The sequence below is a fragment of the Schistocerca cancellata genome, chromosome 1, assembly GCF_023864275.1.
Source record: "Schistocerca cancellata isolate TAMUIC-IGC-003103 chromosome 1, iqSchCanc2.1, whole genome shotgun sequence".
NCBI lineage: Eukaryota > Metazoa > Arthropoda > Insecta > Orthoptera > Acrididae > Schistocerca > Schistocerca cancellata.
The window spans coordinates 348,749,569-348,771,710 of NC_064626.1; the positions used below are offsets into that span (position 1 = coordinate 348,749,569).

At 39.5% G+C, this 22,142-nt stretch overlaps 1 protein-coding gene across 4 annotated transcripts in view; it reads right to left on the bottom strand.

Annotated features, from left to right (window-relative positions):
- The window catches only part of LOC126173769 (probable E3 ubiquitin-protein ligase MGRN1), a 190,727-nt gene that overhangs the window by 41,937 nt on the left and 126,648 nt on the right, over positions 1-22,142 (bottom strand). The window contains exon 13 of one of the 4 annotated variants that reach the window (XM_049920983.1): positions 20,559-20,638. The exons of 2 other annotated variants lie outside the window; for them this stretch is intronic. In XM_049920983.1, the coding sequence (XP_049776940.1) occupies positions 20,570-20,638 (69 nt within the window). In that variant the 3' untranslated portion in view covers positions 20,559-20,569. The remainder of the gene's footprint in view (positions 1-20,558; positions 20,639-22,142) is intronic. One more of the 4 variants, XM_049920984.1, reaches the window with a different exon arrangement.

Consider the following 22,142-nt stretch of genomic DNA (forward strand, 5'->3'; position numbering starts at 1 on the left):
ATCAATTGTTTTTTCTATTCCATTATGTATCGAGGGAGAGAACAACAACTCGGCCTATGTACTTGCCTTAATAGCCCTTACCATAAGATATTGATCCCTACACAAGGTATATTACTGTTGCAAAGTCTCCTTTCAATACATGTTCCCTAAATTTGAGCAACAGGTTTTGTGAGGACAATGCTGCCTTGCTTCTAAGGATTCCCACTGAAGTTCCTCACACATTTCTGTTACACTTTCATGTGGGATATACAAGCCTAGTTGTGCAGCTCTGGATCCATTCAATAATTGTTGTCATGCATACTTGACGAGGACTCCAACCACTATACTAATACTTTAGAATTGGTCACACTAGCTTTTTTTATGCACTACTTTTACAGACACATCATATTGCACTACATTTTCCCAGTACCCTTCCAACAAATATATGTCTCTTATTCACTTTTCCTAAGACTGATTTTACATTAAGATTTTGTTTCATAATGTTCTTTATTATGTCCAAATACTTAAATGATTTACCCTGCTTAAGACGTACATCAGTAATCTGATAATATATTACTTCACTCAAAGCATGTTGTGAGGAAATGAAAAAATTAGAGGAGAAAGGAGTCAAAAATTTGGCTGAGTTACATTTTATAACACTATGTTGATATTCTGAAGAGGGGCAGCAGCCTTTTCAGTAGTTGCAGGGGCAACAGTCAGGATGATTGACTGATCTGGCCTTGTAACACTAACCAAAACAGCCTTGCTGTGCTGGTACTGTGAACGGCTGAAAGCCGTGATTTTTCCCGAGGGCATGCAGCTTTACTGTATGGTTAAATGATGATGGCATCCTCTTGGGTAAAATATACAGGAGGTAAAATAGTTCGGATCTCTGGGCGGGGACTACTCAGGAGGACATAGTTATCAGAAGAAAGAATACTGGCGTTCTATGGATCGGAGCGTGGAATGTCAGATCCCTTAATCGGGCATGTAGGTTAGAAAATTTAAAATGGGAAATGGATAGGTTAGAGTTAGATATAGTGGGAATTAGTGAAGTTCGGTGGCAGGAGGAACAAGACTTCTGGTCAGGTGAATACACGGTTATAAATACAAAGTAATAATGAATAGGAATGCAGGTAAGCAACTACAAACAGCATAGTGAACACATTATTGTGGCCAAGATAGATACGAAGCCCACGCCTACCACAGTAGTACAAGTTTATATGCCAACTAGCTCCGCAGGTGATGAAGAGATTGATGAAATGTATGATGAGATAAAAGAAATTATTCAGATAGTGAAGGGAGACGAAAATTTAATAGTCATGGGTGACTGGAACTCGATAGTAGGAAAAGGAAGAGAGGGGAACGTAGTAGATGAATATGGAATGGGAGTAAGGAATGAAAAAGGAAGCCGCCTGGTAGAATTTTGCACATAGCGTAACTTAATCATAGCTAACACTTGGTTCAAGAATCATAAAAGAAGGCTGTATATGTGGAAGAAGCCTGGAGATACTGGAAGGTCTCAGATAGATTATATAATGGTAAGACAGAGATTCAGCAACCAGGTTTTAAATCGTAAGACATTTTCAGGGGCAGATGTGGACTCTGACCACAATCTATTGGTTATGAACTGTAGATTAAAACTGAAGAAATTGCAAAAAGGTGGGAATTTGAGGAGACGGGACCTAGATAAACTGAAAGAACCAGAGGTTGTAGAGAGCTTCAGGGAGAGCATTAGGGAACAATTGACAAGAATGGGGGAAAGCAATGCAGTAGAAGAAGAATGGGTAGCTTTGAAAGATGAAACAGTTAAGGCAGTAGAGGATCAAGTAGGTTAAAAGTTGAGGGGTAGTAGAAATCATTGGGTAACAGAAGATGTATTGAATTTAATTGATGAAAGGAGGAAACATAAAAATGTAGTAAATGAAGCAGACAAAAAGGGAAACAAACAGCTCAAAAATGAGACAGACAGGAAGTCCTAAATGGCTAAGCAGGGATGGGTAGAGGACAAATGTAAGAATGTAGATACTGCCTACAGAAAATTAAAGAGACCTTTGGAGAAAAGAGAACCATTTGCATTAATATCAAGAGCTCAGATGGAAACCATGTTCTAAGCAATGAAGGGAAAGTAGAAAGGTGGAAGGAGTATATAGAGGGTCTATACAAGGGTGATGTTTTTGAGTACAATATTATAGAAATGGAAGAGAATGTAGATGAAGAAGAAATAGGAGATATGATACTGTGTGAAGAGTTTGACAGAGCATTGAAAGACCTAAGTCGAAAAAAGGCCCCGGGAGTAGACAACATTCCATTAGAACTACTGAAAGCCTTGGGAGAGCCAGGCCTAACAAAACTCTACCATCTAGTGAGCAAGATGTATGAGACAGACGAAATACCCTCAGACATCAAGAAGAATATAATAATTCCATTAGAACTACTGAAAGCCTTGGGAGAGCCAGGCCTAACAAAACTCTACCATCTAGTGAGCAAGATGTATGAGACAGACGAAATACCCTCAGACATCAAGAAGAATATAATAATTCCAATCCCAAAGAAAGCAAGTGTTGACAGATGTGTAAATTACCGAACTATCAGTGTAATAAGCCATGGATGCAAAATACTAACATGAATTCTTTACAGATGAATGGAAAAACTGGTAGGAGCCGACCTTGAGGAAGATCAGTTTGGATTCTGTAGAAATGTTGGAACACGTGAGGCAATACTGACCCTATGACTTATTTTAGAAAATAGATTAAGGAAAGGCAAACCTACATTTCTAGCATTTGTAGACTTAGAGAAAGCTTTTGACAATGTCAACTGGAGTACTCTCTTTCAAATTCTAAAGGTGGCAGGGGTAAAATACAGGGAGCGAAAGGCTATTTACAATTTGTACAGAAACCAGATGGCGGTTATAAGAGCCGAGGGGCATGAAAGGGAAGCAGTGGTTGGGAAGGGAGTGAGACAGGGTTGTAGCCTATCCCCGATGCTATTCAATCTGTATATTGAGCAAGCAGTAAAGGAAACAAAAGAAAAATTCGGAGTAGGAATTAAAATCCATGGAGAAGGAATAAAAACTTTGAGGTTCGCCGATGACATTGTAATTCTGTCAGAGACAGCAAAGGGCCTGGAAGAGCAGCTGAACGAATGGACAGTGTCTTGAAAGGTGGATATAAGATGAACATCAACAAAAGCAAAACGAGGATAATGGAATGTAGTTGAATTAAATCAGGTGATGCTGTGGGAATTAGATTAGGAAATGAGACGCTTAAAGTAGAAAATGAGTTTTGCCATTTGGGGAGGAAAATAACTGATGATGGTCGAAGTAGAGAGGATATAACATGTATACTGGCAATGAGAAGGAAAGCATTTCTGAAGAAGTGAATTTTGTTAACATCGAGTATAGATTTACGTGTTAGGAAGTCATTTCTGAAAGTATTTGTATGGAGTGCTGTCCCCAGGTGACCAGGCTGTATGGGAAGGATTTTTGGTGTGAAAGGGATGACAGCTGTCAAAAGTGCAGGTACTGTTGGTGGTTAATGGGTTTAATGTGGACAAAAGTGTGGATGGAGCCATCAGATGGGAGGAAGTCAACATCTAGGAAGGTGGCACATTGGGTTGAGGAGAACCAACTAAAGCAGATAGGAGAGAAGGTGTTGATGTTGTGAAGGGATGAAAATAGCATGTCTTGCTCCTGAGTCCAGATGATGAGGTTATTGTCATTGAGCCTGAACCAGACTAGGGATTTCGCTTTTTGGAGCCTGGGAAAATATCCTCTATATGGTCCACAAACAGGTTGGCATAGAAGTGTTGTATACCTTCCCTTCAAAGGAGAAGTAATTGTGGGTTAGGATAAAGTTAGTAAGGTGTTTGAGGAATGAGGTCGTGGGTTTGGAGTGTGAAGGACATTGGGGAAGGTGGTGTTCAATAGCAGCAAGACAACGGGCATGAAGGACATTGGTGTATAGGGAGGTGGCATGAACAGTTATGAGTAGAACTCCAGGATGTAAAGAGTGGGAAGTGGTATCTTTTGATGTGAGAAGCTACATTACAGTCAATTGGTTGGAGGTATTGGTCAACGAGGGCCAAAATTCTTTCAGTGAGACACAACAACCAGCCACAATGGGCAAGGTGATGAAGAGATTGATGAAATGTATGATGAGATAAAAGAAATTATTCAGATAGTGAAGGGAGACGAAAATTTAATAGTCATGTGTGACTGGAACTCGATAGTAGGAAAAGGAAGAGAGGGGAACGTAGTAGATGAATATGGAATGGGAGTAAGGAATGAAAAAGGAAGCCGCCTGGTAGAATTTTGCACATAGCGTAACTTAATCATAGCTAACACTTGGTTCAAGAATCATAAAAGAAGGCTGTATATGTGGAAGAAGCCTGGAGATACTGGAAGGTCTCAGATAGATTATATAATGGTAAGACAGAGATTCAGCAACCAGGTTTTAAATCGTAAGACATTTTCAGGGGCAGATGTGGACTCTGACCACAATCTATTGGTTATGAACTGTAGATTAAAACTGAAGAAATTGCAAAAAGGTGGGAATTTGAGGAGACGGGACCTAGATAAACTGAAAGAACCAGAGGTTGTAGAATTGTAGAGCACTGCTGAGTTTGTGGATTTTGGGGAGCATGTAGAAGATTGTGTGGGGTGTCATGGGGGGTGAGGGGAGAGGTTCTAGGAAGGGCCTATGGCTTTAAATAGGGATTGGTGGATGTTTTGGACTTTTGGGATAGGATCACTCTGGCAGAGTTTGTAAGTGGAGGAGCCAGATAATTGGCAGAGCCTTTCTGCCAAATAGTCACTGTGATTTATAACAGTGGTGGAACCTTTGTCTGCCGATGGGTTGATTAGGTCAGGATTTGTTTCGAGGTTGTGTATAGCTACTCTTTCTTCTGTTGAACAGTTGGTGTTCTGAGGAAGGGCCCTGGGGAAGGATGGTGAGGCTTCTGAAAGGTTGGTGTTCTAAGGAAGTGATCTTGGGAAGGATGTTGAGGCTAAGCTAGAGGTAAGGAATTCCTGAAAGGTGATCAGTGGGTGATTAGGTGGAAGGGGGGGGGGGGGGGAGAATCATGGTTGGATTGAGGTATGAGCTGGGAGAGGTAGTGTTCAGTGTTGGAATTAGATTGGTTTTGGTTGGATGGACTGGTGCCAAAGAAATGCTTCCAATGCAGGGATTGGGAGAAGGCGAACAGGTCTTTGACAAGTCCAGTATGTTTAAATTTGGGTGTAGGGCTAAAGGTGAGGCCTTTGGATAGGGCTCAAACTTACGTTAATTTTGAGCAATACTCATCTTGTATATTAGTGTAACAAAATATGCATCATGTTATAATGGGTCATTTGCCTCCACAGGTATCGAGCGTTAACTTCAAAATGTAGACATTTATGTAGAGCATCACTCAACAAATGTGAAGCATTTTATTCTTTCCAGAATGATGAATTCTAGCTGATGCTACTGCTTATCACTCTGTAAAGGACACAATGTGGAATGAACACTTGCCTGTCTCCAGCTTCAACGCAGCCAACCATATCCTTGTACTTCAATTGCAGGAATATAATAAACTGAAAGAAGAATGTGAAGAAACACAATGGCAGAGTGGCCGCTGGTACTAAATCTGCAAACTGTGGCATGCAGAAGATCATCATTTACAGACTGGACATGTGGTAAATGTCACCTTAAGTATGAAGAGACAGCAAGTTCACAGATTCCATGAACAGGTGTATGTGAAATTATTAAAAGAATTAAATGCCTTGTGACACTTGAGTTGTAGGAGTAAATGCATAAGTAGACATGGAACAAAACAAAGGGTATATTTAATGTTAATAATACATTCAGTTTATGTTGTTAAAAAACACTCCTGTCATATATCATCAATAATATTCTGAAAATAATGCTACTGGGGCATGTTACCTGAACATCACTCACAGACAAAAGTTAAGTAAGTTTGCTGAAATTGACCAGTAAGAAATAAACTGAGTACAGTAAGTGTTTTATTCTGTAACTTGATTATTTTGTCATGATCCAAATGCTACTGAAGTTTTCTCACTTGCGTTTGTTGCTGTATCTCCAAATATCATATATCAACATCTCTCATGCGGGTGAAAGGTCCAGTACCCTTAAAATAATCTCAAAAGGCTATCTGTAGTTTTTCATGGGGCACTGCATACAGAGCAACTGTAAACAAGCTATTGAATCTATATATCTGTCTCAATGTTACAACTGCTTGGACTTAGTCATAGTCATGTGGCTGATTAACATAAATAAATGATAGTGGTCTACTATGGAAGACTACAGCTCCTGTTGCTGTACACCCATTTGTTGCTAGTAGAATACATTTTCTATGGTGTATGTAGTCTAGATTTTGGGGAGTTTCAGCAGCAAGTTATACAAATAAGTGTTGTTTAATTCAGAAGACATTCACATTTGCAAACCCACTCCTAGGTGTCTTTTTTCACTCTCCCTCTGAAGTTCAGCATCTGGTCAGTCTTATTCTGCCATTAGTTGAGTTCACTGCTTAGGTCATAGATTAGAATGTGAAGGTGATTTAATGACTCATTTACAATGCAGCTGCAATTAAACTGTTTTGTGGCTGAGTTAAGTTCACTCGGTATATTTAATTCTGTCTCTAAGAAAATGTTAACCAGAGCAGTGGCTACTGTACATAGGAGGTTATCTTCAGTGACAAAGTTCTGTTCTATTCAAGGTTAGTTTCCTTGTCCTCACTCAGAGAGAGATGAAAACATTTTAGCTTGCAGGAATGTCATTTTCAGTGCTGTATATAGGATGTTTCCAGGAAAACAATAGGCCTAAATATTTTAGGAGGTGGTATTATTGAATAATTTGAATAAAACATTCTATACCTGGTGAACATTAATAAAACTGACAAACTGCAGGAATGGATTACTGGCTGGAAATGAAGGAAAAAGATAATATGAACATGTGTCCAGAAATGCATTGTTTCCACGGTAGATGATGCTGATGAAAGAAAGTTCCTCTGACCATATGTGGTGTGTTCCATGAGTGTAGCAGACTGTGTGATTGACACAGTGTACTATAAGCAGAAGTATGGTCCAGTTTTCATGTCGGGTACAAGCTGAAATGCTGCCTGTATATAGCCAAACAGATGGAAACGGTAGAGAGGCAGCACGGCTATACCAAAACAAGTACCCTCAGATACCAACTGCATCACACAACATTTCAAGCCCTTTTTTGTTGTTTGTGTGTCATGGCTCCTTTCATACAAATGATTGTGCAAGGAGGCAGCGGACTGTGTGAACACCAGACTTGGAGGACTGGGTTCTGTCTCTAGACTATTTCCAACTGCTTGGCCCTATACGAACGCCATCTCAGCTCATTTCAACATGAATAGCTGATCATTCTGCTGCTTACCATACGCTGCATCATCCACAGAGCCTGCAACACACAAGGAACACACCGCACGTGGTCAGAGGAACTTTCATTTGTCATTGCCATCTACCATGGCTACAATGCATTTCTGGACATATGTTCATAGCACCTTTTTTTTCCCTCCGTTTACAGTTGGAATCTGTGCCTGGTTTGTCAGTTTTATTAATGTTTACCTTGTATAGCATGTGTTCAATTTTTGCTGGTCATTTAAGAAAGTTTGAATAAAGGAGCACTGTAAGATGATGTGGCAACACAACAGCCCCAATCACCTAACTGTCCATCATATCACATCATGAATTTACAGAGCAGCATACTTGAAAATATGTAGTCAAAAGGCATGTGGCTTTTCACTGACCACAAATGTGAGTTATGAGTGTCATTGATACCATCAGGAGTGTAAATGGTTTCATCAATAAACAGTGTTATTGGGGTTAGTTAGCCATTTGCAATTAACTAAGAACAAAATAGCAGTTGCCTACCTTCTCCTTCTCCAAGCTCTATCCATTCTAAATGATAAAATGTAAATGCTGTACATATGTAACGTCTACCATATTCTTGTACATGGAACACAGATGTGCATAGGAACTCTGCTTCTTTAAGGACTAATTCTAGCAACTGAATAATGTCTTGTACTTCATCCAATCTCTGTTCATTTCCACATTGAGATGAAATATGACTGCTGGGCACCGCAATGGTCTTATGTAGTTTAGTGAAAAAAATTAGTAAACACCCCTGAATCTAGTATTCTGCAGTTAGAAAATTGGCTACCATATTCTCTATTATTAGCATCAGTGATCAGTGTTTCCACTGCACACAAACACCATATTGGCATACCCAGAATTTATAAGTATGCGCAGTATGCTTAAATGATACAACAGAGTTAGCCAACAAATCAAAATAATAGTTGAAAAATTTAATAATGTAAACTCGAACACAACTTCACAACTTGAAGCACAAGACAAAAATGACAATCAATAGCAACTGGAGCACACATGTGAAATGAAAACTCATCTCCGTAACCCATAAAAAGTCAACACTAGTACTATGGAATGTATTGTTCAAAGTAATTCATACTACCACCTCTTAAAATATTAACTATTCCCACTGAAATACTCTGTATATGACACATACAGATTGGTGCAAAAAGAACGTATGGATTTAACTTGCATAGTATTGATGATGGGAGTGGAATGGCGGGATGGGTGTCTGTTGTTTTGTGAGTTAGTGTGTCCAGTTTCAATTGCAAAGGAACAGTGGACTGTGCATCATCACATTTTCACTGTTGAACATTTCTTCAAAAGTAATGACTCTGTGATCACAGTTGAATGGATTTAATGTGCATACATCAATGTTTCAGAAATTGTTCGTTATTTGATTGCAAGACAATACTGCATTCGGTTGCTTCTTTTTCCTCACAACTGGGTCATTCATGAATTAGATGTTGCCTGGTCATTCGCACACAGTGTGAACGCAGAAAAATGTTGATGGATTAAGAACATCTGTTCTTCAAAGTCCTCACCACTCCACTATGTGGTGTACCCCAACTCTGGGCTTGTCTTGTCATTCATTACAGTGGATGAGTTACATTTTCATCCTTACAAAATTACAATCATACAGACGATTCACGGCCATGATAATGATGAACAGAGGTAATTTTGTGGGAGAATGCTTGATGTTCTTGCTGCTGATGACATGTTGATGATGAGCAATGAAGGGCACTTTCATTTAGACAGTTACGTAAACAAACAAAACTGTCAGTGTTGGGCAGCAGACAATCCACAAGAAGTGCATCAAAAACTACTGCACAGTGCAAAAGTGACAAGTGTGGTGGGGAGTGTCCAAAATGGGAATCAGTGGGCTTACTTTTTTGAAGAAGGTGATGTTCATGTAACAGTGAATGCTGCATGTTATGTTGCAATGCTACGCGATTTCGAATTTCGTGTGGCCAAACTTGACGCTTTGGGGATGAACATGGTAGAAGGAGCCACAGTCCACACAGCTAATGATTCCATCGCAATTGTTTGAGAAATGTTTCCCCAATGTGACGTCTACTGGCCAGCACAATTGTCGATTTGTGTCATCTTCTTATAGGATTATCTAAAAAGTAAAGTCTATTGCAACAAACCTCGTACACTCAATGACCTGAAAGTTGCAATATGTTACGAAATTGCTGATGTTTACATGACATGTTGACGAAAGTGATGGCGAACTTGGATAGAGGAGTTATAGCGTGTACTTACGAAGACTTCAAGAAACATGATAATTCATAAATTGTATACATTACTAGTTGTAGTGATGTGAGTAAATTTTGTATGTGATCAAAATAGAGCCAATTACACAAGTTTGAAATCCACACATTCTTTCTGCACCACCCTGTATAAAGCAACCTTGGTGGATACTTTTTTGAAAATGACATTCTTACGTCAAATAAATGTTTTCCCTTTGCATGTTTCTTTTGATTTAGGTGTTCCTGGTCAGTAGGGGCACTTGAGGTCTTATGTTACACTGTCCTCTAGACAGTTTATGAGTTTGGGTTTAGGTATATTTGACATATCTTAGTTTTCAGAGTAATTTTAAATGTAATTGGTAGACTTGAACAGATCAAAATTCTGTGTTTTGTGATCACAGCTCAGTATCTAGCATATAGGTAGATGATACCTCCAACCTACCACTGGTACCCTCCCATCCTACAGAATCACTACCTCTTTCTGGAGGAGCTAAAATTTATTTGCACCCTTCACAAACTACGCGCACCTGCCTCCTTTGTTCTCAAACACAATTTTACTCAATGTCTAATTGAAAGTTGTTCAAAACCCTGTACATTGTTACATAAGGCAACTTAGTCCTTGATCATAACTTCTTCAAATTTGAAAACTAGGCCTACAAACAAGTAAGTTGGACAGCTATGGAAACGACTACAGGCCCTGTGCTGTGCCATTCTTTGTGGATTAAGTGGAAAAACATTCTTTATCGGCAGTTCTGATTGCCGCATGTGGGCTCACATTGTCGTGGAGGATAATCATGCTGTCCACATCAAGAATCCCTCAGCACTTCTTCCTGATGGCAGTCCACAGATGTGACAGTGTGGAACGATAACTGTTTGCATTGATGGTTGCACCTAGTGGCATGAAGTCCACCACAAGAAGTACATGCAATCCCACAGGACCATTAGCATCATTTTCCCAACAGAGGGTACTGAACAGAATTTTCTTGTTACAGGTGAACCCAGATGTTTCCACAGGATGCTCTCTGCTTTGATTTTGGTGTCAAATGCAGTATTCACGTCTCATCACCTGTAACAATACAGTCCAGAGAACTGTCACCTCCCTCGTCATACTGCAGCAGTTGATTCAATGAAGCGCCCTTTTGCTTGCCTTTCATCACATCATCCAAATTCTTTAACACCCACTGACTGCAAGCTCCTGGTACCCTAAGGACCCATGAACGATGTCATAAACACTCCCAGATGAAATATCGAGCGCCCAGGAAGTGCCCCTGAGGTACATACACCAATTTGCTCCCACCATTGCGTCTATGTGGGAAATGTTTTCATCTGTCAGTGACATACAAGACTTCTCAAAATGCTCATTATCATGTAAGTCTTCACAGCCTTTTATGAAATCACAACACCACCGCCTCACACTTCTCAAAGCGAGACATTTTCCCCCATATGTGTGCTACATTTGCCTGTGGATTTCTATGGGTGTTTGTCCCTTGCTCCTGGGAAAGCTAATCAAACTTCATTGCTCATAAGTCATGGATGAGTGAAGTAAAACTGTTATCTTCAACATCTGACAGCAGCACGGTGCTATGGAGCTACCAGCCAATAAGGCTCGTTGGTCCAAGAATGGTCCACCATTGGAAACAGATATGTTGACTTTGCATTTACAACCATAATACGGCTAAAAAATAATGGGCAATGACTTCTTGATTAGCCCACATATCTTTTTGGTCTGGACTCACAATGTAGACTAACAGCTTCACTTCCTGCAAGAGTTAGGCTCTCTCTCTCAGTTGAAATGTACTGGGTTATTTTCCAGATACCAAACTACCTCCCTGACATTGGCCTCAAACTCAGTACAGCTCATATTCATACTTCTGCCTAATTAAAACCAAGCAAGAAGCACCAATATCACATAAACTATTCTTGGTGCACTTCTAGTGTCAATTCTCTATCAAAATTCAAGATTTTCATGATGTCTTACATTGTCTTCATCACGAAAGCAGTTGACAATCAAAGAAGAAAAATGTTTCTTTGCTTGGAGTTTCATAGAGAATTAATGTGACACATGCACCGAGAACATTTACACAACACATCTGTAGTGAAAAGGCTCCATGGCTGTATAAGCAACAATTTTCCACTCTGAACACTGCCACACCCACAGCAAATGTTTCTTTTCCTCTCGGTTAAGTATCTATGGAAAATGAATTCGCTCCACGCAGATTGATAACCTCCCCAAACTTACAACTAACTATAATATTGACCATCCAAAATGAAATCATATTAATAATCTCCTTACCTTACACATCCTGGCAGTGGGGTTTCTATTTTCAAAAACAATTTGAAACCAACTCCTTCACTACCCATTACCATCCAGGCCTTGTGACTTTAACAGATCACTGAGCAAGAGCTACAGCATTCTCAAGGCAAGTCCTGAAACGAGATTGTCCGTCCTAAATTTTCTCCTGATACCACCCAGCATTAGATCCCATAATCTTGCTAACATTCCCTACATGTTTGCTGAATTATATGAGATTTTCAGACCACTTCCCTGAAGTTTCTACACTCTCAGATATTCATGTTGTAAAATCTGCCTCATGCCTTCATCTACTACTACCTAATCCAGCCACACATCTGCTAAGATATACAACATTAGAGGGAGAGTTCCATTTGTATCAACTCTTGGCTTTTACCAACTGAAATATTCATTGCACAGCTTTCTATGTATGAATGAGCACCACTAAATAACAGAAAGTGTGAACAGAAATGTATAAACTGTTTTTATTTTTTTAATTTTTATGGAATATCCACCACCTAGCTGCTGATTATGTTCTGCAGCACAGCTCACAAGACTTAAGTGCCTGCCACACCACAAGGTCTACTTGGATCTTTCTACATGGCACCAGCTTTTCTTAACTCCACTGAACCGAAGCCCTCCACACTCATCTTATGTCAGCCTATCCTCTTTCGTTTTGTATCTCCACTGGTGTTACTTTTTATTTTTTGTTTTCCACTTTACGATATTATTCCACTTTTTAAAAAATGTTTAGGTATTACCATCCTCCTTCTTCAATCTATTACACCTTACTTGTTTAATTTCTCCACTTTTCATCTTTACTCCCCATACTATCTCTTCCTTCTATTACATTTAAACTGAATATGACACACTTCTTACTGAAGTACTATTTTTTGACTTCTAACTACTTCCCGCCACCTTTCTCATTCCCACTTCAGACAGGATGTGTTCCTCTTAACATGGCTTGAGTGACTTGCCATCCTTCGCTACCACTCCCAAAAATCTCAGTCACTCCAAACTATTTGCACTCTCCTACTCTGAAGAACCCATATTTCCCAACATAGGAGTACTGCATATTATTTAGTCACTGTACTAGAAATAGTACTTCCTAAATGTGAAACTTTATTCATTGAAACAGACTTGCCTACAAACTTATAACATATAGAATCTACAAGTTGTTGCTATTAATAACAGAATCTAAGCATATATCAGGTCTGGATAAAAACATTATGGCTTTCTCCTGCTTCTCTGTTGACTGATAGGCTGTAAAAGATGTTTCCACACGATTAACCACTATCTGACTGCGTTCATCAGTAAGGATTGGATTAAAAAATAAATAAATAAATGCACAGATGAAGAAACCTTAAGTGGCAAACAGATTGTTTCATTACAAGTCCATTTTAATGCTCTTATGTTGCATGCAGAAGCCATAGAAACTGAAAAACCAAACACTAATGGCAATGGAGGATACTACAGTTGCTCACTGTAAAAACAAGCACTCTTCTACCATTTCTTAATACTCCTCTTTAGCACTGAATTCTTTTGTGATGGTGGTGGTGACCCACGATATGCAGACAGAGTTCAATGTGTGTATTATTTCCATAACAGGTTGTCCCAGAGATCTGTATAGAACAGAAAAATTTGAAGAGTTCATGGAGCATTTAAACTCTATCCATCCAAACACAAAATTCATGATGAAACTGGAAAAAGAGAGCCAGCTACCTATCCTCAATGTGTTAGTTATGAAATCACCAGATGGATCTCTGAAACACAGAGTATACTGGAATCCCACACACACTGATCTCTCTCTGTATGTTTTGGGCCATCATCATCCATCATAAAGGAATCTGATGCTAAAGAGTTTGATCTGCAGACTTACAGACAGGGAGAGATTCACAAAGAATTACAACACCTGCAAATAGTGTTTCAATGGAATGGGTATTCACGTCATCAAATTGAGCTGATTTTGAAGTCAAAATTAAGAACACCTAGAAAAGTGGCTGAGACTAAGACGCAGGAAAAGAAGACAAGAATCAGTTATCTACCTTAAACTGGTCCACTACCCAGGAAGATTGGTTGGCTCATATGGAAACATGGTATCCATTGTATTTTATTCCTGTGTACTGAAATAAAAGCTCTCTTTGTAATTTTAAAGATAATGTAGGCCTCTGAAAGCCAGATGTGTACCGCATTCCATGCAAATGTGGGAGTCTCACATGGGCAGACCATTAGAACAGTCGAAGACAGGTGCAAGGAACATCAGCGACAAACCCGACTAAAAGAACGAAGTAATCAGTTGTCGCAAAGCACTGCCTCAAATATAATCATGAAATGAAATACGACAACATCAGTATCATGGTGAAAATGTCAGGTTTCTGGACAGCATAATTAAGGAGTCTATTGAAATAAATATGTTGGAAAACCTAACGACTAGGGATACAGGTGTCTATTTAAATACGGCTTGTGGTCCAGCAATTATTTCAGTAAGATCTCACTGGCCACACCCACCTGAGTTGGGAAGTGGTGAAGAGTGTGTGCTTCACAGAATATCAGTGCCGGTTTTGAAAAACAAGAGAGCTAAATGGCTGTAATGGGAGTTGAGGGTAAAACTCATCTATCAATAGTAGTGCAAGACCAACAGTAGTTCAGTAGCATAACTCATAGCACCTTAGTAAGACGAGGGGATCAGTTGTCCTAATATTGGGCATAAAACAGAAGCAATAATGCCAGTTTGGTGGCAGCTAATATTTATAAAGCACCAGTTAAATAGATAATTTATTTGGGTATTATATTATGAGCTTCCAAGTAGAAGTTAGTTAATTATTTAGTGATTTCGTGTGAATGCTGCATTTGGATGCAAGCTAGGTTGGAGACTCTTGGTTTACAGCTGTAGACGATGCTGGCTTCAGTCAAGCAGATTTGAGGCTGCTGCCAATGGGCACCACTGAGGGGAGCCAGACATGAGTATCCAAGGGACGTCCAATAGGTCCCACACATTTTCCGAACAGTCAACTATTGTCATCAGCCTGGTTACAGTCCACATTGAGGTTGATGCCTCACCTGTGGTCAAATGCAGGGTCATTTCATTTCAAGGTATGACAGGTAACAGAAGACTTTATGGGGTCCAATCAAAAAGCCCTCCTGGTTTGTTTGACAAACAAGTTTCAGGCAGTAACTGTGGCTGATAAATATCCTCAGCCAGTTGCAGTTGCTTCTCCTGTTTCCGAGGAAGTCTCTTCCCCTACAAAGTCTGAGCATTCACAGAGTGTGGGATTATTGGTAGTTGGGGCTTCAATGTTATGCACATGCTGTAGTTCCGAAGGTGTATGGTTACCAATAAGGAAAGAAATTCAGTGGGAACTCAGTACACACACCAGGAGAAGAGGAGTGTTTCGTGCTAGATGTGTAATTGGTCTCTCCTGAGACCATGAGGAGCACGGGGTGCAACCAACTGAAGGTGGTGGCTTATGTCAGTATTCCTGATGTGTGTTGCTTCTGGATCACTTTACACAGGCAGTGTTGCTTGCAAGACGAAGGTGAAGCTCACCATCTGTAGCATCATTGAGAGGACCAAATGTGGATCACTGGTATAGAGCTAAGTGGAGGGTTTGAATCTGTAGCTCAGACAGTTCTACATCTACATCTACATCTACATCTACATTTATACTCCGCAAGCCACCCAACGGTGTTTGGCGGAGGGCACTTTACGTGCCACTGTCATTACCTCCCTTTCCTGTTCCAGTCGCGTATGGTTCGCGGGAAGAACGACTGTCTGAAAGCCTCTGTGCGCGCTCTAATCTCTCTAATTTTACATTCGTGATCTCCTCGGGAGGTATAAGTAGGGGGAAGCAATATATTCGATACCTCATCCAGAAACGCACCCTCTCGAAACCTGGCGAGCAAGCTACACCGCGATGCAGAGCGCCTCTCTTGCAGAGTCTGCCACTTGAGTTTGTTAAACATCTCCGTAACGCTATCACGGTTACCAAATAACCCTGTGACGAAACGCGCCGCTCTTCTTTGGATCTTCTCTATCTCCTCCGTCAACCCGATCTGGTACGGATCCCACACTGATGAGCAATACTCAAGTATAGGTCGAACGAGTGTTTTGTAAGCCACCTCCTTTGTTGATGGACTACATTTTCTAAGGACTCTCCCAATGAATCTCAACCTGGTACCCGCCTTACCAACAATTAATTTTATATGATCATTCCACTTCAAATCGTTCCGCACGCATACTCCCAGATATTTTACAGAAGTAACTGCTACCAGTGTTTGTTCCGCTATCATATAATCATACAATAAAGGATCCTTCTTTCTATGTATTCGCAATACATTACATTTGTCTATGTTAAGGGTCAGTTGCCACTCCCTGCACCAAGTGCCTATCTGCTGCAGATCTTCCTGCATTTCGCTACAATTTTCTAATGCTGCAACTTCTCTGTATACTACAGCATCATCTGCGAAAAGCCGCATGGAACTTCCGACACTATCTACTAGGTCATTTATATATATTGTGAAAAGCAATGTAGGCTGTATATTTCTTAACTTTTGCCATAGGGTGCAGAAGAGTAGGGATCTGCTTAATAGGTATGGTGTCCATTACACAAAAGAAGTGGTTACACAGGTAATGGGACCTGAGTTGAGTGGACAGCTTTTTTAGATTACAGGGAATCAGAAAAGTACAAACAGGGGTTCGAAGGGAGCAGGTAACACACAGGACAACGGCAGATCTAGGAAACACATGGAGATTAATTAAGCTGAAGTTTTTACATAGAACCTGACAGTGTCAGAAAGAACAGAATAAATTCAGTTGGTGGTGGTGAGTTTTTTGCTATGAGAAGCAGTTTATCTTGTAGTTTGATTGAAGTAGATAGTCACTATGATTTAGTAAGGGTGGAGGTTACACTTGACAATTAATTCCATTTAACGATCCCTGGACTCAATGATATGGTTGCTGAAGGGTTCAAGGGAAACTGCGGGTCCCCCCCCCCCCCCCCCCCCCCCTCCCCGCTGCCCCACAAATAGGCACCCAACTCATAAAATTATAGTGGATGTGGATTCAATCTACCCTTGATATGTTTGCAAAAATACATGTTTAAAGCAGGTGGTGGGCACAAAACATCGTCTGAACTTGTACTAAATGCTTTCTCTGAAAACTATTTTGAGCAATTAGCTAAGGAGCCCACACAAAGTGTAAACGGTTCTGCTAAACTAGAATGCTTAGCCTAAAATGGTCCTGAGTGCTGTGATGGATATAAGGATTAGCGACCACAAGGTCATTGCAGCATGACTGAATACCATAAAATCCAAATATATCAAAAACAATAGTTTTCTTTTGGGTGTTCAGTCTAGCTGGTTCCATTTTTCAAAACTCAGCTGAATACCTGAAAGCACAATATTTATTAATCACGCAGAGAAAACCTGATGGATCACATCAAAAATAAATGTAAAATATATTCATTTAAGAAAGCCCATAAAATTTTTCTTGTTGCCTTTCCAAGGGACAGACTCCACTCCTACCAAATTAATTATGTGAGCTCTGGCCAAATGTGGCTCAAATTCAGCGAGAAAGTATCGATGTTGATTGAAAGAGTTATACCAAGTAAATTAATATGAGATGGAACAGATCCCCCACAGTACACAAAACAGGTCAGGACACTGTTGAAGAAAGAGCAAATAAAACATGCCAGATTTAAGGGAAAGAAAAATCTCCAAAAGTAGAAATGTTTTAAGCTAAAAATAAAGCATCAATTTCAATGTGAGATGCTTTTAATGGTTTCCACAATGAAACTCTGTCTCAAAATCTGGTGGAAAATCCAAAGAGATTCTAATCGTATGTGAAATATACCAGTGACAAGACACAATCAATACCTTCTCTGAACATATCAGTCGTAATGTTATTGGCAAAAATGCAACTAAAAGGAAGTTACTGAACACGACTTACTGAAATTTCTTCACCAAAGAAGATGCAGTAAATATTCCAGAATTTGAACCAAGAACAGCTGTCAACACGAGTAATTGATTTAGCAAAGCAGCATAAATCCCTTAATAAAGGCCCTCAGTATAGTTTGTAAATCAGTCAGGTTCCTTTCAGAGGATGCTGTTACAATAACTCCATACTTAGCAATCATATTAACCAATCACTTGAGGGCAGATTTGTATCTAAAGACTGGGAGATTGCAGAAGTCACACCAATAGACAAGAAAGAAAGCAGAATTAGTCCATTGAATTATAGACCCATATCACTGACATCAGTTTGCAGTAGAGTTTTGGAATACATACTGTGCTTAAACATTACGAAATACCTTGAAGTAAACGATCTTGCCACACAGCAAACATGGAGATAGAAAATATCATTCTTGTGAAATGCAACTGGCTTTTTTTGTTCACACAAAGTAATGAGTATGTGATCTGAGGCTTTCCAGGTGCTTCTACAGCAGAAAAGTTATTTGCTGAAATATTGGGGACATTCAACACTTTTATCCAGCAGTACACTTGAGAACCTTGGAAGAAGTAATGAGTGCAATCAATAGGAAATCTCAAGTAGATTCCATACTTATAGATTTCCAGAAGTATTTTGATACCATTCTTCACATGCGTATTCTGATCAAATTGTGTTCCTATGGAGTATTTCCTCACTTGTGCGATTGTATTCATGATTTCCTTTCAGAAAGGTCCCAATTCATAGTAAGAGTGAAACAGAAGTGATGGCTGGGGTCCCCCAAGGAAGTCTTATAGTCCCGCTGCTGTTTTTAATCTATTCAAACAATTTAGGAGATGATCGAGAAGCCCTCTTAGATTGTCTGCAGATGATGCTGTCATTTACTACCTAGTAAACTCATCAGAATATCAATATGATAACAAACTGATATCTAAATGGTGCAAAAAGTGGCAATTGGCCTAGAACAATAAAATGTGTGAGGTCCTCCACATGCTTACTAAAATAATTCTTTTAAATTTTGGTTACCCTGTAAATCACACAAATTTAAAGGTATTCAATGCACCTAAATAACTGTGGATTACACTTACAAACAACTTTTATTGGAACCATCACACAGAAAATGTTAAGGGGAAGAGGAATCAACAACTGCCTTTTATTGGCAGAACAGTTAGAAGATGCAACAAATCTAGTGAAGAGGCTGCCAACACTATATTTGCCCATCCTCTTCTGGAATATAGCTGTGCAGTATGTGGTTCTTGCCCGATAGAATTGACGAAAGACACTGAAAAAGTTCAAAGAAGGGCAGCTTGTTTTGCGTTATTATGAAATAGGGGACAGAGCATCACGGACATGACAAGAGAGTTTCACTGCGGCGAGATCTCTGCACAAAATTTTGTTCACCAACTTCATCCTAAAAATGCCAAAATATTTTTCTGACTCATATTACACAGGAAGAAATGACCATAGTGATAAAATAAGAGAAAGCAGAGCTTGCATGGATGGATTTAGACATTCATTTTCCCCATGTGGGGTTTGAGAGTGATATGGTCGAGAAATGGTCTGAAAGTGATTCTAAGAACCCTCTGCCAAGCACTTAAATGTGAACTGCAGAGTAGTCATGCAGATGTAAATGCAGAATACCTGGAAGTGCACCTTTAATTATGTGTGCCAAAAAAAATTGAGAGATCACAAAATTATTTCATTTTTGTCTACTCTTGGTTTTTGAAACTGATAACAAAGAAAATTTATAACACAATGGTTCCACAGAGTGTTATTATACATGATATTTAATCCTAGTATGAAAGCAATGTATTTTATGAAACACTGAATTATGTTGAGACACATGAGTATTTGAACTGCTCTCCAGCATTAATAAGATTAGCCCACCAACAAGACAGTAAGAACAACAGATACTTTTTCATTTTTATTTGTTTTCCTTCTGTCTGCACCCTTCTGTCCCCTTCTCACACCTAACTGTTTTCTTCACTTTCATAATGTTTCTCATTTGCGCCACAGCATGAAATCATGCATATGCAAACAAGTGACAAACTAGCCAAAAACAACTCAAACATTTCAAATAGCATATTACACACACCCAGATATATGTAGCTCATGCTTTCAAATGTCAGCCAGGATGAAGTCCAAGGGAATGGATATGATGCAACAGTGCAAGATATTGTAGTGGATCCAGTGTCTACATTTCATGAACTTTAAGAAGTAACATAGAAACAAGTTTATGCTGTTGATAGTTCGAAATGCAAAAATTGATCCAAAGAAACAACATCTTGAACTACACAATAACATATTTCAGCTGAATATCAGTCATTAAATTAAAAAAAAAAATCATCTGGTAATAAAAGAGTAGTGTGGATCCACTACATTTTTAGGAAAAATAAGGAACTGTAATTCATTACTATGTATTTGTGTTAGCTGTCCAGAATGACATGATTGGGAATGGATTGCATCAGTCTGTGACAGAAAAGGAAACAAAAACACAGTTGTGAAAAACAAGATACACACACACACACCATGCTGTAAGCAACATATCAGTTTACATTCAGGACATATTTTGAGGTTCAGCATTAAAATGAGGAACACACAGAAATATTTCACTGGGAAAGCATGTGTGCATCAACATACAGGAAAACAAACATTAGGAGGAATAAAATAATCATTAATCAAGCAGAAATCTGCACATACTTCTCACCCTGTTAACAACTGACATTTGGCAGGTTCGTCTCAGGCCAGTAGTCTGATGACCCTGCATTGAATAAGTGTACCTAGAAGTTTTAATGATGGTTGTTAGGTGGTCCACAACAATACTAAATAATATGAGTAGAAGTGATAGGCAGTTTTGTGTCTGAACATGGATGTATTTCACCAACTGTGAAAAACCAGCAGTGGACTGTACCAATATTTACAAATTTTATCATATAGTAAAAATAGGTATTTCACCAACTATGAAAAACCATAAGAGAACATCACCAATATTTATAAATCTTATCGTATGGTAAAAAAAGTTATTTTTTTAATGTACGAAGATAAAGTTTTCTTCACATGCAAATGTCTTCCTAATCGTACATTAAAAAGGGTTAGTAACAATAGCTTTCCCTCTACAGTTTGCCACTGTAAAACCTTCTCACAAGAAGCATTAACAATATACATGCAATAACTGAAAATCCTAAGAAGAATACGGATACTGGTTTGAACAAAGACAAACCCTCATCATATGGAGAAAATGTTGAGAAATAGATATCAACATAAACACGAATCCAAACAGTGTAGCTAAGCTTTTAAACAGCTGCAACTACCCACACCTGCACTACTGGCAAGACGTCTATGTTCTCTTTGCTATCCCTCACTCCCCTCCATTTTTCTGTTCTTGTCCTTCTTTTATTCCATGTTTATCAAGGCAGTACAAGACAACAGCTCATACCAATTAATACAAGTCTTTTCACAGTGTTGAATGAAAATAGGTCTCCCACCTCCCCCCCCCCCCCTCTCTCTCTGTGTGTGTGTGTGTGTGTGTGTGTGTGTGTGTGTGTGTGTGTGTGCGTGTGTGTGTGTGTGTGGGGGGGGGCGCGCTCTTGCATGCGCGCATGTTCGTTCGTCTATGTGTGTGTTGCGGGGGCGGGGGGTGGTAGAGGTGGAGGAAAGATGGAGAAGGGGGGACAGCAATAGGGAGAGAGTAGGAGGGAAAGAGAGGAGGAGGAGAAGGAACAGAGTGGAGGGAGGAGTGAATAGGAACGTAGAGGGTATTGATGTGCACAGTGTGGGTGTGCTATATTTGTGCACTGCACATGTTCAAAAGTCAAGCCACAGTGTTCAACTTTGTTTTTATGTTGCTACTCACTGCACATACTTTGTTGTTGCTTATTGCCTTTACTCATATCATTAACAATAAAAAGAATACTGATTTTGTCTAATAAAAGAAAAAAATGCCTTTTCATGGATTATTTACACAATTTAATTAATATTAACTGGATCTGTGGAATCAAACAATGGAAAATCCAGGATGGAATAACGACAATTTTTTGAAAAGGATACTCACCATACAGAGGAGATATTGAGTCACGGCACAACAAAAAGACTCCTAAATATGTGAGCTTCCAGCCAAAAGGCCTTCTTCTAAAGCAGATAACACATACACAGACACACAAGCACAACTCATACACAGGTGACCACAGTCTGTGGCCACTGAGGCAGGACCGAGGACCAGGTGTCTGGTCTCTGTGGTCAGAGGCAGTGGCCACGTGTGGGTGAGTTATGCTTGTGCTTGTGTGT